The sequence below is a fragment of the Entelurus aequoreus genome, linkage group LG04 (genome assembly GCF_033978785.1).
Source record: "Entelurus aequoreus isolate RoL-2023_Sb linkage group LG04, RoL_Eaeq_v1.1, whole genome shotgun sequence".
Classification (NCBI taxonomy): Eukaryota; Metazoa; Chordata; class Actinopteri; order Syngnathiformes; family Syngnathidae; genus Entelurus; species Entelurus aequoreus.
Window position 1 is genome coordinate 53,938,596 of NC_084734.1, and position 15,513 is coordinate 53,954,108.

The 15,513-nt window shown below is 37.2% G+C and overlaps 1 protein-coding gene across 1 annotated transcript in view; it reads left to right on the forward strand.

Moving 5' to 3' along the window:
* irf2b (interferon regulatory factor 2b) overlaps positions 1-15,513 on the forward strand; it is a 38,884-nt gene that overhangs the window by 22,004 nt on the left and 1,367 nt on the right. The window contains exons 6-8 of the mRNA XM_062045316.1: positions 8,551-8,635; positions 10,987-11,127; positions 12,903-12,940. Coding sequence (XP_061901300.1) covers positions 8,551-8,635; positions 10,987-11,127; positions 12,903-12,940 — 264 coding nt within the window. The remainder of the gene's footprint in view (positions 1-8,550; positions 8,636-10,986; positions 11,128-12,902; positions 12,941-15,513) is intronic.

Consider the following 15,513-nt stretch of genomic DNA (forward strand, 5'->3'; position numbering starts at 1 on the left):
AGGATTTTGAGGGATTGTTGGTGCAAAGTTTCCAATGGCCTCAGTGTCATTTTGCTTGCCTGCGACCAACATGTTATACAATAATAAAAACGAGACATAATCATTGCATTAAAATAAGTTTGAGCTGCCTCCAGTGTTAATGAATTCCTGATACATTTGAACGTTTTTATGTTGTATTTAAGACTCTGGCACATCTGTTTGATATGTTTTTTAAAGCCAAGTGTTGGCTCTAAAATGACACCCAGGTAACGATATTCACTAACATTTTGTATTATTTCCTTATTAACCTTTATATTTGGAAAGGATGACATTTTATATTTGTTTACAAAATACATTGTTGCAGTTTTCTTAATGTTTAATGTAAGACAAGAGTCATGTAGCCATCTTGCCACCTTCTCCATGACTGCTGGCAACCGTTTCAGCGTCCTTTCCCCAAGTATAAACAACCGTGTCATCTGCATACATCTGGATATTTACATCCTCACATACAGATGGCAGGTCGTTTATATACATGGAGAAAAGAAGAGGACTGATATTAGAGCCTTGTGGCAGGCCAATATCAGTAGCAGTGAGACTGGATGTTGTGTTATCAATACGGACACATTGGGTCCGAACAGATAGATATGACATAATCCAGGCCAGAGTATCTGTCGACAGTTTAAAAGATGTTAATTTTGTAAGTAACGTGGGGTGACTGACTGTATCGAATGCCTTGCGGAGGTCTAAGAATATTGCTCCAACTACACCTCCATTATCAAGGTTTTGTTTGATTGTTTCTAGTAGAAGGCAACATGCAGTTTCGGTCGAGTGATTTGCCCGAAACCCAAACTGCATGGGATGTAGGAGGTCTTCATAGTCCAAATGTTCTGTGAGTTGCTCAACGATCACTTTTTCTATTGCTTTGGATATAACGGGGAGAAGGGTAATTGGTCTGCAATTGTTGATGTCTTGTTTATTTCCTGCTTTATGGATTGGGATGATAGTGGCAGTTTTGAACGTGGTAGGGAAAGTGTTTTCTGTTATTGATTTATTTATCAATGTTGTTATAGGAGCAGTAAGACTATCTTTATACGTTTTTAGGAAGAAAGTGTCCAGACCGTATATATCTCTAGATCGTGAGTTTGATAATGCAGAGAGGATTTTGTTTACCTTTGTTTCATTTGTTAATTCTAAACTTAGTCCATCCTGAATAAATGGCAATTCTTGGCACTGATTTTGAGGGAATTTTTTATTCAGGGTTTGTACAGACTGGATGAAATGTTCATTAAAATGATTACTTATGTCCAGACTGTCTGTGATAGTAGTGCCATTGATATTTAATGTTATAGTGTTGTTTCTTGTTTGCTCTCTTCCAGTGAGTGTGTCAATGGTTTTCCATAACTGTCTAATGTTCCCTTTTGCAGCTTTGATTAATTGTAAGTGAAAGTCAGCCCTAGACCTCCGCATTAGCATTGTAACTTTGTTCCTCAAACTTTTAAAAATCATACGATCCGTATTTAGACCTGTTTTAATTGCTCTTTTGAGAGCTGAGTCACGATTTTTCATAAGAATCCAAATTGTTTCATTAATCCAAGGTATTTTTATTTTAGCACTTTTCTTTCTGGGTTTTGTTTTAGTGTATTTACAGATAATCTCTTTGATTTTTGTCATCAGATCATCACAGGCATGTTCGGTGCTTGTCCAATTTATCAGAATCAGAATCAGAATCAGAATAGTTTTATTGCCACTGTTTGAGAACGGGTTCACAAACTAGGAATTTTTCTTGGTGCAAACGTGCGACATAAAACACATAACACATATTTGGTATAAAAAGAGCTGTGACTGAGCTATCAGATAGACTTAGAAGGGATTCAAGGAATTCAAGGAGCTGCTGTTAGGAGTTATTGTTCATTTGCCTGATGGCCGAGGGGAAAAAACTGTTCAGGTGGCGGGAGGTGTGGGTCTGGATGGAGCGTAGTCTCCTGCCTGAGGGGAGAGGGGAGAATAGTGTGTGTCCAGGGTGAGAAGAGTCAGATGTGATCCGACCCACACGCCTTCTGGTCCTGGAGGAGAACAAGTCCTGGAGGGATGGGAGCTTGCAGCCAATCACCTTCTCCGCAGCACGTACGATGCGTTGCAGTCTATTCTTATCCTGGACTGTGGCGCCGGGGAACCACACTGTGATGGAGGAGGTCAGGATGGACTCTATGATGGCTGAGTAAAACTGCACCAGCATCTCGGTCGGCACCTTAAGTTTCCTCAGCTGCCGCAGGAAGTACATCCTCTGCTGGGCCTTCTTGATGAGGGAGCTGATGGTCAGCTCCCACTTGAGGTCCTGGGTGATGGTGGTGCCCAAGAAACGGAAGGAGTCCACAATGGGGACGGGGGTGGGAGAGTCAATCAGGGTGAGGGGGGATGGTGGGGCTGTGACTTTCCTGAAGTCCATGATCATCTCCACTGTTTTCTGGGCGTTCAGCTCCAGGTTGTTGAGGCTGCACCAGGACGTCAGCCGGTCTACCTCTCTCCTGTAGGCGGACTCATCGCCATTCGAGATGAGCCCGATGAGGGTGGTGTCATCCGCAAACTTGAGCAGTTTTACGGATTGGTGACTGGAGGTGCAGCAGTTTGTATACAGGGAGAAGAGCCAGGGGGAGAGTACACAGCCCTGAGGAGTACCAGTGTTTGTGGTTCGACTGTCCGAGACAATCACTCCATGGGACAGTTTTAAGTTCATTCTCTAGTAAGTGTTGGTCTTTTTTAGGGATATAGGACAAGCACTTTTGTGTACCTTTTTGGCTGTGATACCTAAATCTTGACAACTTCCGTGTTATCAATGTGAGGTTATGATCTGATAAGCCTGTTAGTAAATTGTACGTTTTTTTAATGCGATCAGGTTTATTAGTAAATACCAAACCCAGTAGTAGGGCTGCTTATCATTTGTGTCATATCAATCCGATTTGACAAGTATCGGATTAAATCAGCTTGCATGTAAAATCTTAGATATAACAGCTCCAATACAAGCAGTCCTGCACCACGTTTACTTGTGCAAAGTTGGAAAGCCAGTTAACAGAAACGTATTAGAAAGTATCCAGTAACAAACGTGTCCGCATCATTCGATTTACTGAATCATGAGCTTAACTTAATGAATTATTGTGGCCACCTGGAGTCACCAAATACAATTACCACTCCACTTTAACTTAAAGACAGCTGGACAACCAGTAAATATCTAAATGTCCTCCAATAAGCACACAAGGTATGGTCTTTTCTGGTATTCTACTCAAGTAATTTACAAAAGGTAAAAATGGGAGGCTATAGGCTACAAAAGCTAGCAGCTACACAAGATCTAAGCACACAATGGCACACAAGCTAGACATACGTACTAAGTGTCCTTAATTGAACAACATTGCAGTCTGAAACATAATTTGTCAATATAAACAAGTCAGGTCAAGTCAAGTCAACTTTATTTATATAGCACATTTTCAACAAGTTTTTTAGATTGAACCAAAGTGCTTTACAGGTTAAAAAAGCATGGAGCAAACAAAAAACAAAAAACTAAGCAAAACAAAAAACAAACAAAGAACATAATAATAATAATAATAATGGATTAGATTTTATATCGCGCTTTTCTATTGTTAGATACTCAAAGCGCTCACAGAGAAGTGGGAACCCATCATTCATTCACACCTGGTGGTGGTAAGCTACATTTGTAGCCACAGCTGCCCTGGGGTAGACTGACAGAAGCGAGGCTGCCAGTTTGCGCCTACGGCCCCTCCGACCACCACCTACCATTCATTCATCATTCATTTCACCGGTGTGAGCGGCACCGGGGGCAAAGGGTGAAGTGTCCTGCCCAAGGACACAACGGCAGCGAACATAAACAATGAATGTGCTAAATAAGATAGTGCAAATGCAATACGGTAAAAGGGGTCGAATAAAAAGTTTAAAAAATTTGCAGTATCAAATAATTATAATTGCATATTACCTACACATACAAAGTCTCCAAGGCGCAAGCGTATTAGACAGCATCCAGTAACAAATGTGTCTGCATCATTCAACTCACTGCGTCATGAGCTTAACCTAATAAATTATTGTAGCCACAAGTTGTTGCCCCTCAGAAAACTAACCACCACTACACTTCAACATAAAGACAGCATAAGTCCATTCCAGACAGTTAATAATAAATAGGTTAGTGTTTTTCATTGTTCTCTGTCTTACTAATATCACTCAATCAAACCTTTTATAACATATGGCAATATATCGCAAAACTTTTTCTAACAATATAATATTGATTTTTAATGTCTTTATATATGTATATTTTTGGGCCAATATGTATTTTTTTGGCCGATTTGTAACCCAACAAGGATTTTTGCACTTCTGTTCTACAAAGTGTCGCTGCACTGCTACCTTGCTCTGCAGGGTTACCTGTGAGCAAGGCAGTATACAAAATTGACAGCTTTTTTTTTTACATTTTAAGTGGTAGGAAACTTGATCCATTGTGTAAATACAGTAAATGGAAATGTAACATTTCAATGAAATTTTTTTACTCGATTTGTCCAATTAACTATTAATGTCATCTAGTGTACATATACAGTATACATCTTGAAGTTTAAGATTTATTTTACATTTATCAGTGAACTATGTATAAATAAATACTGTAATAAAAAAAAAATAGTTTGGACACTGGTGACCAGATGTGGAATGTTACTAAACTCAGTCCACTGATGGGTTTTAAAATCCTTAAAAAACGTACTGTCCACTTGGTGTCTGGGTATCACATTCATCCTGGGGTTACACATCACGGTACTGCGCAAAGAATAAAGCAGTTAACTTACCACCACAGGGTTGCTTAATACAACCCTGGCAAAAATAATTTATTCACCAGACTGGGATGTTAGGTTGTTCATTCAATTGTTTAATTTTGTAGCAAATACCAGACATGACACAAAACTAAAGTCATTTCAAATGGCAAACTTCTGGCTTTAAGAAACACTACAATATATCAAGAATATAAATGGTGGTAATCATTAACAGTTTAATTTTTAGATGAAGCAGAGTGAAATAATTATGGAATCACTCAATTGTGAGGAAACATTTTGGATTCACAAAGTACATTTTCATTTTCAAAGCTAACAGCTGCTTCAGATTAAAAAAATTGTGTTTATTAGTCTGCAGTTAAAAAGGAGTGCCCACACCTTGAAAAGCTGTTGCACCAGGTGTATCAACTAGGGCTGTACAGTATACCGGTACTAATAAAGTACCACGGTACTATTGAATTAAAAATGGTACTATACTGCTACTGAAAAATACCGGAAATTTATTTTTCCCCATCGTGACATTGCTGGTAAAATGAGCAGAGGCGCATTTTGGACAACACACACAGAAACAGCGTGGATATAGAAAAGGAAATATGGATGCATTTTGGCAAAAAACTAACTATAAAGTTGAAGCTATAAACACTGAAGCGGCGCTCAGCAAGAGGTGCTTAACTCTTGCTGCTGGACGTTAGCCGCTAGCGAGCTAACGGATAACGTTCATCTGCAGTCGGTAGTGTTTTAGCTACCGGTACTTCTAAATCACTAATCCTTACATCCATGGCGACTAATCAACTACGTTTCTTACAAGTATCATGTCTGCAGGACGAGGAATAGCTAATGATGCTTCACCACACACTGTAGAAGGATACAATAGCTAACCGCTAAGAGCAAGCTAGCGCTCCTGATTGTAAACAAATCCCATGGGCGGAACTACACAAACATCAACTATAACAATACCAAGTACAAAATCCATACATAGTCGATAATACTGTACAATGATTACATCAATATTTTTTACTGTCACAAAATCTTTTGTCTTTTTTGTTGTTAGTAAACCCATGAAATACGTTCCTCAACACAGGAAAACTTTAATGATGACCTGCAAAGTAGATTGATAATCCATGTTCTACTGCTTGTCCTTCGTAATTTTGACAAAATAATATAACCAGAAATGCCACAATATGTTACTGCATACATCAGCAGCCAATTAGAAGCCTTTGTTTGCTTACTTACTACTAAAACTAGAATGTTTACTACCTTATTTAATGCCTAACGCCTTCTTTTATTGAAATAAGAAATGTTTGTTTATGTATCATAAGCTTTTCTGTTAAAATAAAGCCAATAATGAAAATGTTTGTGGTCCCCTTTTTTTGAAATACATTTTGGTACCTGTACCGGTACCAAAATATTGGTATTGAGACAACCCTAATGTCAACATGAACCATGGCTCCAACATGAGGTATGGGAATTGGAACATAAAAGAGTATTGTCGTACTTTTTCAGGAAGGTAAATCATCATGCAATGTTGGTTGTTCACAGTCAGCTGTGTCTAAATTCTGGACTAAGTACAAACAACATGGGAAGATTGTAAAAGGGAAGCATACTGGTAGACCAAAACAAAACATCATCATCATCAAAGCATCAAGACGGAAAACTCTAAAGCATAATGTCTTTGAAACAGAAAATGCACAGCAAAACAAATGAATAACAAATGGGCCGAAACTGGAGTCGCCGTCTGTGACCGACCCGTAAGAAACCATCTTTAGGAAATGGGATTTAAATACAGAAAAGCTAAACGAAAACTGTCATTAACACTTAAACATAAAAAAATAGGTTCCAATGGGCTAAGGAAAAGCAATCGTGGTCCACCCTGGGTGACTGAATGAAAGTCATACTCATTGGTGAAATGTCAATCTGCATTGGGCAAGGTAATGATGCTGGAACTTTTGTTTGGTGCCATTATAATGAGATTTATAAAGATGACTTCTTGAAGAAAACATACCACAGTCATTGATGATATCGGACTGCATGTCAGATAATGTCACTGGGGAGATGGCTGTCATTACATCTTCAATAAATGCACAAGTTTACACAGACATTTTTGGACCTTTTTCTTATTCCATCAATTTAAAGGATGTTTGAGGATGATGACATCATTATTCAAAATGATAATGCATCTATAGAACAATACATAGAGCAAAAACTGTAGAACATTTTCATGAATACACAAGGTCAATGTTAACGCCTGCAAATAGTTTAGATCGCAATCCAATTAATACATTTGCGGTAGAAATTGTAGAAAATGGTCCATGACAAGACTCCAACCTGCAAAGCTGATTTGACAACAGCAATCAAATAAAGTTGGAGCAATCTTGATGAAGTGTAATGTTTGTCACAAGTCAAGTCCATGCTTCAGAGACTGTAAGCTGTTATGAAAGCCAGAGGTGGTGCAACAAAGTACTAGTGGTGTGTTGCAGTGATTTTTAGATTTTGTTTTTAATGAATCCATAATTTTTTTCCTCAATATTGAGTGATTGTAGAATGTTTTCACTCTGCTTGACCTAAAAATGTAACTGTTACTGACAACCATGATATATTCTTGATTTATTTTTGTGTTTCTTAAAGCCAGAAAGTTGCCGTTTGAAATGGCAATTGTTTTGTGTCATGTTTATCTGCTTTTTTATCTACAAAATTAAACAACTGAACGCACATCTTTCAATATTAGTTATTCCACATTTTATTTTACCAGGGGTTGTATACTGGCAATATGACATCTGTTAGTTATACTATCTAATGGCATACTCAAAATAAACTCACAGTTCTCAAGCTGGTCTGCAACTTCCTGCAGTCTGACGTTAGTCTGTCTGCTGCCTAATGTCAACAGGAAGTCTAGTCAGTGATAGTTCTGACTGGATCCTTCAGTTGACCAAAGAAACTTGCGTTAGTGCCTCCTGCTTCACTCGCATACCGACACGGAAATGTAGAAATAAATACATGTGGAAATGAGTAAATGTGGAAATAAATACATTTAAAAATGAATAGATGTGGAAATATTACATGTAGAAATTAACAAATGTAAATGTAATAAATCTATAAATAACTTTAAAACAAATATTTATGTCCCATTTATTTCCCAGTTTTTATTTATTCATCCCTGCATCTAATTATGTATTATATATTCTTGCCAGTATTTATTTATACATGTATTTATGTATACTTTTGTCAGGTATCATTCTCCATACTATTCCACATCCAAAATATTACAAGTATGTAAGATTCTTTCTGATATCGTACCAGATCCATATCGGTATCGGCCGTTACTCAATATCTGTATCGTATCGGTCGCAAGTGAGAAAGTTGTAACGGGACACCCCTACCCTTGAATATTACCACAGCTTATAACACTGCTGAGGAAGATCAGCATTAAGGGAAATAATAATAACACCACATTGCGCTATGTTGTCGGATTGTGCTAGTCTTTAACTGTAATGTTTGTTCTTTCCTACAGTATTTTTTTAAAAGTAAATTTTGGACATGACGAGAAAAAGAACATTCAACAGCAAGATATAGCTCAAGATTAAATCAGAACAGTTGATTATCAGGATAAAATATTTTGTTTTGTTTTGGCTTTGAGCATTTGGAACGACATGATTACTGTATCTATCCATTCATCATTCCTCATTAACAAAGTGTAAAGGTAGATCATCTGAAGTACTGTCTCCCTGTCCTTACCTTTATCTGCTCCTCTGGTTGCCAGACAGTTTCTAAGTCTTGTGGGACTACTCTTCTACACATCAAAGAGGAACCACAGGATGAAGTCAAGATTCCAGACACAACCAGAGGTGCCTCAACTGTGCTACCTCACACACATTTGATAACATACAAGTTTTTAGTAGAATGCTCTTACTTATTGGCCCATGGGTTTTATTATCTCATATACTGTATATATATATATATATATATATATATATATATATATATATATATATATATATATATATATATATATATATATATATATATATATATATATATATATATATATATATATATATATATATATATATGTATATGCATGCATATATATATATGTATATGCATGCATATATATATATGTATATGCATGCATATATATATATATATATATATATATATATGCATATATATATATATATGCATATATATATATATATATGCATATATATATATGTATATATATGCATATATATATATATATATGCATATATATATATGTATATATATATATATATATATATATATATATGCATGCATATATATATATATATATGCATGCATATACATATATATATATGCATGCATATACATATATATATATGCATGCATATATATATATATATATGCATGCATATACATATATATATATGCATGCATATACATATATATATATGCATGCATATATATATATATATACACACACTACCGTTCAAAAGTTTGGGGTCACATTAAAATGTCCTTATTTTTCAACGAAGATAACTTTAAACTAGTCCTAACTTTAAAGAAGTACACTCTATACATTGCTAATGTGGTAAATGACTATTCTAGCTGCAAATGTCTGGTTTTTGGTGCAATATCTACATAGGTGTATAGAGGCCCATTTCCAGCAACTATCACTCCAGTGTTCTAATGGTACAATGTGTTTGCTCATTGGCTCAGAAGGCTAATTGATGATTAGAAAACCCTTGTGCAATCATGTTCACACATCTGAAAACAGTTTAGCTCGTTACAGAAGTTACAAAACTGACCTTCCTTTGAGCAGATTGAGTTTCTGGAGCATCACATTTGTGGGGTCAATTAAACGCTCAAAATGGCCAGAAAAAGAGAACTTTCATCTGAAACTCGATATTCTATTCTTGTTCTTAGAAATGAAGGCTATTCCACAAAATTGTTTGGGTGACCCCAAACTTTTGAACGGTAGTGTATATATATATATATATATATATATATATATATATATATATATATGTATGTACATACATATATGTATATATATATACGTATATATATATATATATGTACATACATATATGTATGTATATACATACGTATATGTATATATATGTATATATATACATACGTATATGTATATATATATATATATATATATATATATATATATATATATATGAAATGGGCCTCTATACACCTATGTAAATATTGCACCAAAACCAGACATTTGCAGCTAGAATAGTCATTTACCACATTAGCAATGTATGGAGTGTATTTCTTTAAAGTTAAGACTAGTTTAAAGTTATATTCATTGAAAAGTACAGTGCTTTTCCTTCAAAAATAAGGACATTTCAATGTGACCCCAAACTTTTGAACGGTAGTTTATGTGTGTGTACATCATTATTTTTGTGTTGTTGATTTTTTTCCTTCTTCTTTCTATCCCCTACTGCTCTGGTATATATATATACCGTAATTTCCGGACTATAAGCCGCTACTTTTTCCCCTCGTTCTGGTCCCTGCGGCTTATACAAGGGTGCGGCTTATTTACGGCCTGTTCTTCTCCGACACAGACGAAGAGGATTTCGGTGGTTTTAGTACGCAGGAGGAAGACGATGACACAATGATTAAAGACTGACTTTTCATATACCGGTAGGCTGGTTATTTTGATAACGTACATGCGAGCACTTTGTATTACTTTGCACCGTTGTATTATTTGTACTCTGCACGAATGCTGTTCGCCATGTCAAAGATGTGAAAGTTTGATTGAATGATTGAAAGATTTATTGTTAATAAATGGGACGCTTTGCGTTCCCAAACAGTCATCTCTGTCCCGACAATCCCCTCCGTGGTAGCAGGAACCCCTATATACTACGCTAATTACACATCAAAACCCTGCGGCTTATAGTCGGGTGCGGCTTATATATGGAGCAATCTGTATTTTCCCCTAAATTTAGCTGGTGCGGCTTATAGTCAGGTGCGGCTTATAGTCCGGAAATTACGGTATATATATATATATATATATATATATATATATATATATATATATATATATATATATATATATATATATATATATATATATATATATATATATATATATATATATATAAAACAATATTGTGGGATGAAAGTCTGATAGAAACATGAATGAATCATGCATATTCTGTATTCACCCTTTCTCATTCTCTCCTCTGTCCATTCACAGCCATCCCCAGTTTCACAGAAGATCACTTGATGGCAAGCGAGCAGCTGCCGTTCGTCTGTCAGACAATCGAAGTGACAACTGAGAACGAGGAGGAGACAGTTAGCTCGTCCCACTCGTACCCTCTTCAAATCTCTCCTAGCGGTGAGACTGCACACAATGCATACATCTTGGAGTACAAGTCAAAAGCGTATAGTTGTATTGTCCAGCATTACCTGTCTGTACACTTTTTAAACATAATCATTCACAGCGTCAGCACCTTTTTGTGTTATCTTATCTAAAGCTGGGAACAGAGCGTTCTCACACTTGTGAAACATGACTGCTCACAGTAGTTTAATGTTTAGTGGCTTGTGGCAATAAGCCGAGCGTGAAATAAAATGATCTTGGGGACATATTCAACTGTGCAGGTCCTTTGAAAGTGAACTGAATTAGTTATTAGTATATGTATGTTTTTCATGTGTGGGTGTGCATGCATGAGGTATACACTATGTTGTCTTACTTTTAACCAGTCATTCAGGCAAAGCTGGCTCTATCACTTCCTTGCAGTTATTATTCCAACATTCCGCCTACTTAAAACAAAAAATCTTCTTGTCAGAATCAAAGTTCAAAATGTGATCCCGCCCAATGTTCCCTCTATTTTTTCATGTGTGTGAGCAAACGCAAAAACTCCCTGAGCATTCAGTGGAGCCCATGTGAGCAACATCAGACGTGCACACTGTGGCTACACCAGCAGCACACTTGTCCCAAACCTGACTAAATAACAAGTTCAATCTCCATCCATCCATCCATTTTCTACCGCTTGTCCCTTTCGGGGACACGGGGGTTACTGGAGCCTATCTCAGGTGCATTCGGGCGGAAGGCGGTGTACACCCTGGACAAGTCCCCACCTCATCGCAGGGCCAACACAGATAGACAGACAACATTCTCTTATTATTATAATCAAATGACAGCAGTCATTTCCATGAGATTATTTTCTAATATAAGTGTTTAGGCCCACTTACAATGACAATAACAACAAATATTGTTTTTCATGAACTGTGTACTTGTATTGTTTGTCTGAGTGGAGGTCCTGCTTTGGGAATAGTTTGTACCCCTTTCAGACATTGCATTTAGTTCCCATTAAAACATTCACATGTTGCACAATGAGATGTAAGCAGGGGATCATTTGTACATTCCTGCAACTTCCTGTTTGTAAAAAATATATTTTTATTAGTATTTATTTAATATTCTAACAGCATTTCATGATTAATATTTATCAATTAAGATTCCTAACAAATGACACTAGAATAAGCACACATTTGATTGGTATATCATAGTGTAACGACCTAGAATGACACTTTATGTGTGGTGTTGGAGTTGTCCGACTTTGTGTGTGGCTGTAAACGCATCACTGGCTAAGTGCCATATGTGCATGTGTTGGCGCAAGTAAGAAAGAGCGAGCGGCTGCTGTTGATATAACAAAGTTGCTTTTGGTCTGGTTTGTACTTCAGAAAATGACCACTTTTGCTAGATATAATTTTTTTTACTAATGTTTTGGTGTGTTTATGGCCGACAATAAAGACTTTTTCTCAGTAAAGTGATCGATGGAATTCACGTCCTCAAAGCGTATCGACAGACGTTACAATATTTGAACAATGATGACGAAAACTTTTTTCTCTGTCGTGTCCGTGTCGTGTCGAAAATTGTTATGCGCTTATTTTTTTATTTGATTTTGTGCGTAGCATAGATTTGCCGTGCGCAGAGGATGCTTGAGCAGTGCGCAATTGCACAGGCGCGCACCTTAGAGGGAACGTTGAGATTCCTGCCTTCTTGGTTTGCTGTGTGTTTGCTGCCGCTAACTCGTTAGCTTTCATTTGAAACAAAACTTCATCTTTGTTGATAATTTTCTTTTGTCTAATTTGTTTTCTTTATCTTCACAGCCAGTGACACAGACAGTGACGTTGAGGACACAGAACAGGTAAGTCTCTTGTTCCACACACACACACACACACACACACACACACACACACACACACACACACACACACACACACACACACACACACACACACACACACACACACACACACACACACACACACACACACACACACACACACACACACACACACACACACACACACACACACACACACACACGACAGCCTTGTCTGCAAATCTTGCTGTCAAACATTGACAGTCTTTTTTTGTAGTTTGTAGTGTACACACACACACACACACACACACACACACACACACACACACACACACACATACAGTATATACAGTAAAACACACATAATTGCTATATTTTAGGGTAACAGTCAACTGTCATCAATCATTACCTAATCATGAACCAAGCTGAACATTATGTATTAAGACTGTATTCAAAGGAAATCTCAATAATGAGACCACTTACGCTGCTTAGTTATCACTATTCATTTCATGGGAGCAGCTTTTACACGTTCAAAGATACGACCGGGCATGCAACCAATGTCGACTTTGACATTTTTTGTTTTACGATCTAGGGCTGTGCTTCTCAATTATTTTCTGTTACACCGCCCCTGGAAAGGCGAAAATATTTGGCCCCCCGAATCGCCACTGTAACTATAAATGGTATAATTTGTCCATAAAATTGTTATAACTATACATCTGCATAAAATTGTAGGTTTAGTAACATTAAAGGAAACAACACACGGGCCTTTCCTTGTCTCCCACCGTGGTTACAGTGAGGCCAAGTGCTACATTCGCTTCGTCATATTCTGGTACGGCAAAAAAAGTTTGTTCCCTGAGGTCACACACGCGCCCCCACCCCACCCCCCACCAACTCTGCAGCGTGTTTACTTGTGCAAAGCTGGACAGCCAGTAACCATTTAAATGTTCACCAATAAGCATAAGTTGGTCTTTTCTTGTATTTTAGTCATGTCATTTACAAAAAGTAAACTTGGAAGGGTAAAGACTACACAAGCTAGAGGTACAGGTATGTAGTAAGTGTCCTAAAATAAACAATATTGCAATCTAAAACAGCACATGTGTTAATATAAACAAGCATCAAATAATTATAGTTGCATATTATAGACACATAAAAAGTCTCCAAAGCAGAAGTGTATTAGAAAGTATCCAGTAACAAACGTGTCCGCATCATTCAGTTTACTGCATCATGAGCTTAACTTCATTAAATAATTACCACTACACCTCAACTTAAAGACAGCATAAAGTGATTTCAGACTGTTAATGTAAATAGGTAAATGCAGGAGTATCAAACTCAATTTAGCTCAGGGGCCATGTGGCCCCTACTTATGATGTCTATTTTTACCTTACTGTCCTTTTGTTTTCCACACTGCCACCAGATGGGTCTGCTTTACACATAACGTGAAAAAAGTTAACTAAAAAATTAAAGTGACGTTGTCTTTTCTCAGTTTAACGACGCATGACTATGTATTCTTCTGATGCGTCAACACAACTGTTTTTTTTTGTGTAGTTTTGATCATTTATGGCGGTGCGTTACAAAACCACAAAATGTGGGAACATTAATGGGGATTTGCATTTTTTTGGAATTTTGCCTATCGTTCACAATCCAATATTCGACATTGTGTCATCCGGACCAAAGGGGAAGCGAACCATCCAGACAGTTATCGACGCAAAGTTGAAAAGCCAGCATCTGTGATGGTATGGGGGTGCATTAGTGCCCAAGGCATGGGTAACTTACACATCTGTGAAGGCACCATTAATGCTGAAAGGTACATACAGGTTTTGGAACAACATATGCTGCCATCTAAGCGCCGTCTTTTTCATGGACGCCCCTGCTTATTTCAGCAAGACAATGCCAAGCCACATTCAGCACGTGTTACAACAGCGTGGCTTCGCAAAAAACGAGTGCGAGTACTTTCCTGGTCCGCCTGCAGTCCAGACCTGTCTCCCATCGAAACTGTGTGGCGCATTATGAAGCGTAAAATACGACAGCGGAGACCCCGGACTGTTGAACGACTGAAGCTCTACATAAAACAAGAATGGGAAAGAATTCCACTTTCAAAGTTTCAACAATTAGTTTCCTCAGTTCCAAATCATTTATTGAGTTTTGTTAAAAGAAAAGGTGATGTAACACAGTGGTGAACATGCCCTTTCCCAACTACTTTGGCACGTGTTGCAGCCATGAAATTCTAAGTTAATTATTATATTCCCCAAAAAAATAAAGTTTATGAGTTTGAACATCAAATATCTTGTCTTTGTTTTGCATTCAATTGAATATGGGTTGAAAAGGATTTGCAAATCATTGTATTCCGTTTATATTTACATCTAACACAATTTCCCAACTCATATGGAAACGGGGTTTGTATAAGGATCAATATAATAGTGACTCACTCAATGGACAGTTGTCTGTTTGGTCAAGCTGGCCGGGTAACTTTTTTTCCAGTTTATTTTGGGTAAGCACCCCATTTATGCCTGCACAGCTTGGCTCCAAGTTCCATATTTAGACCGTCAAGTCACGGCGGTCCTGACTATCGGCTTTCGTCTGCTCCAACATTTCATCCTCTCTTGATGCTCGCTACT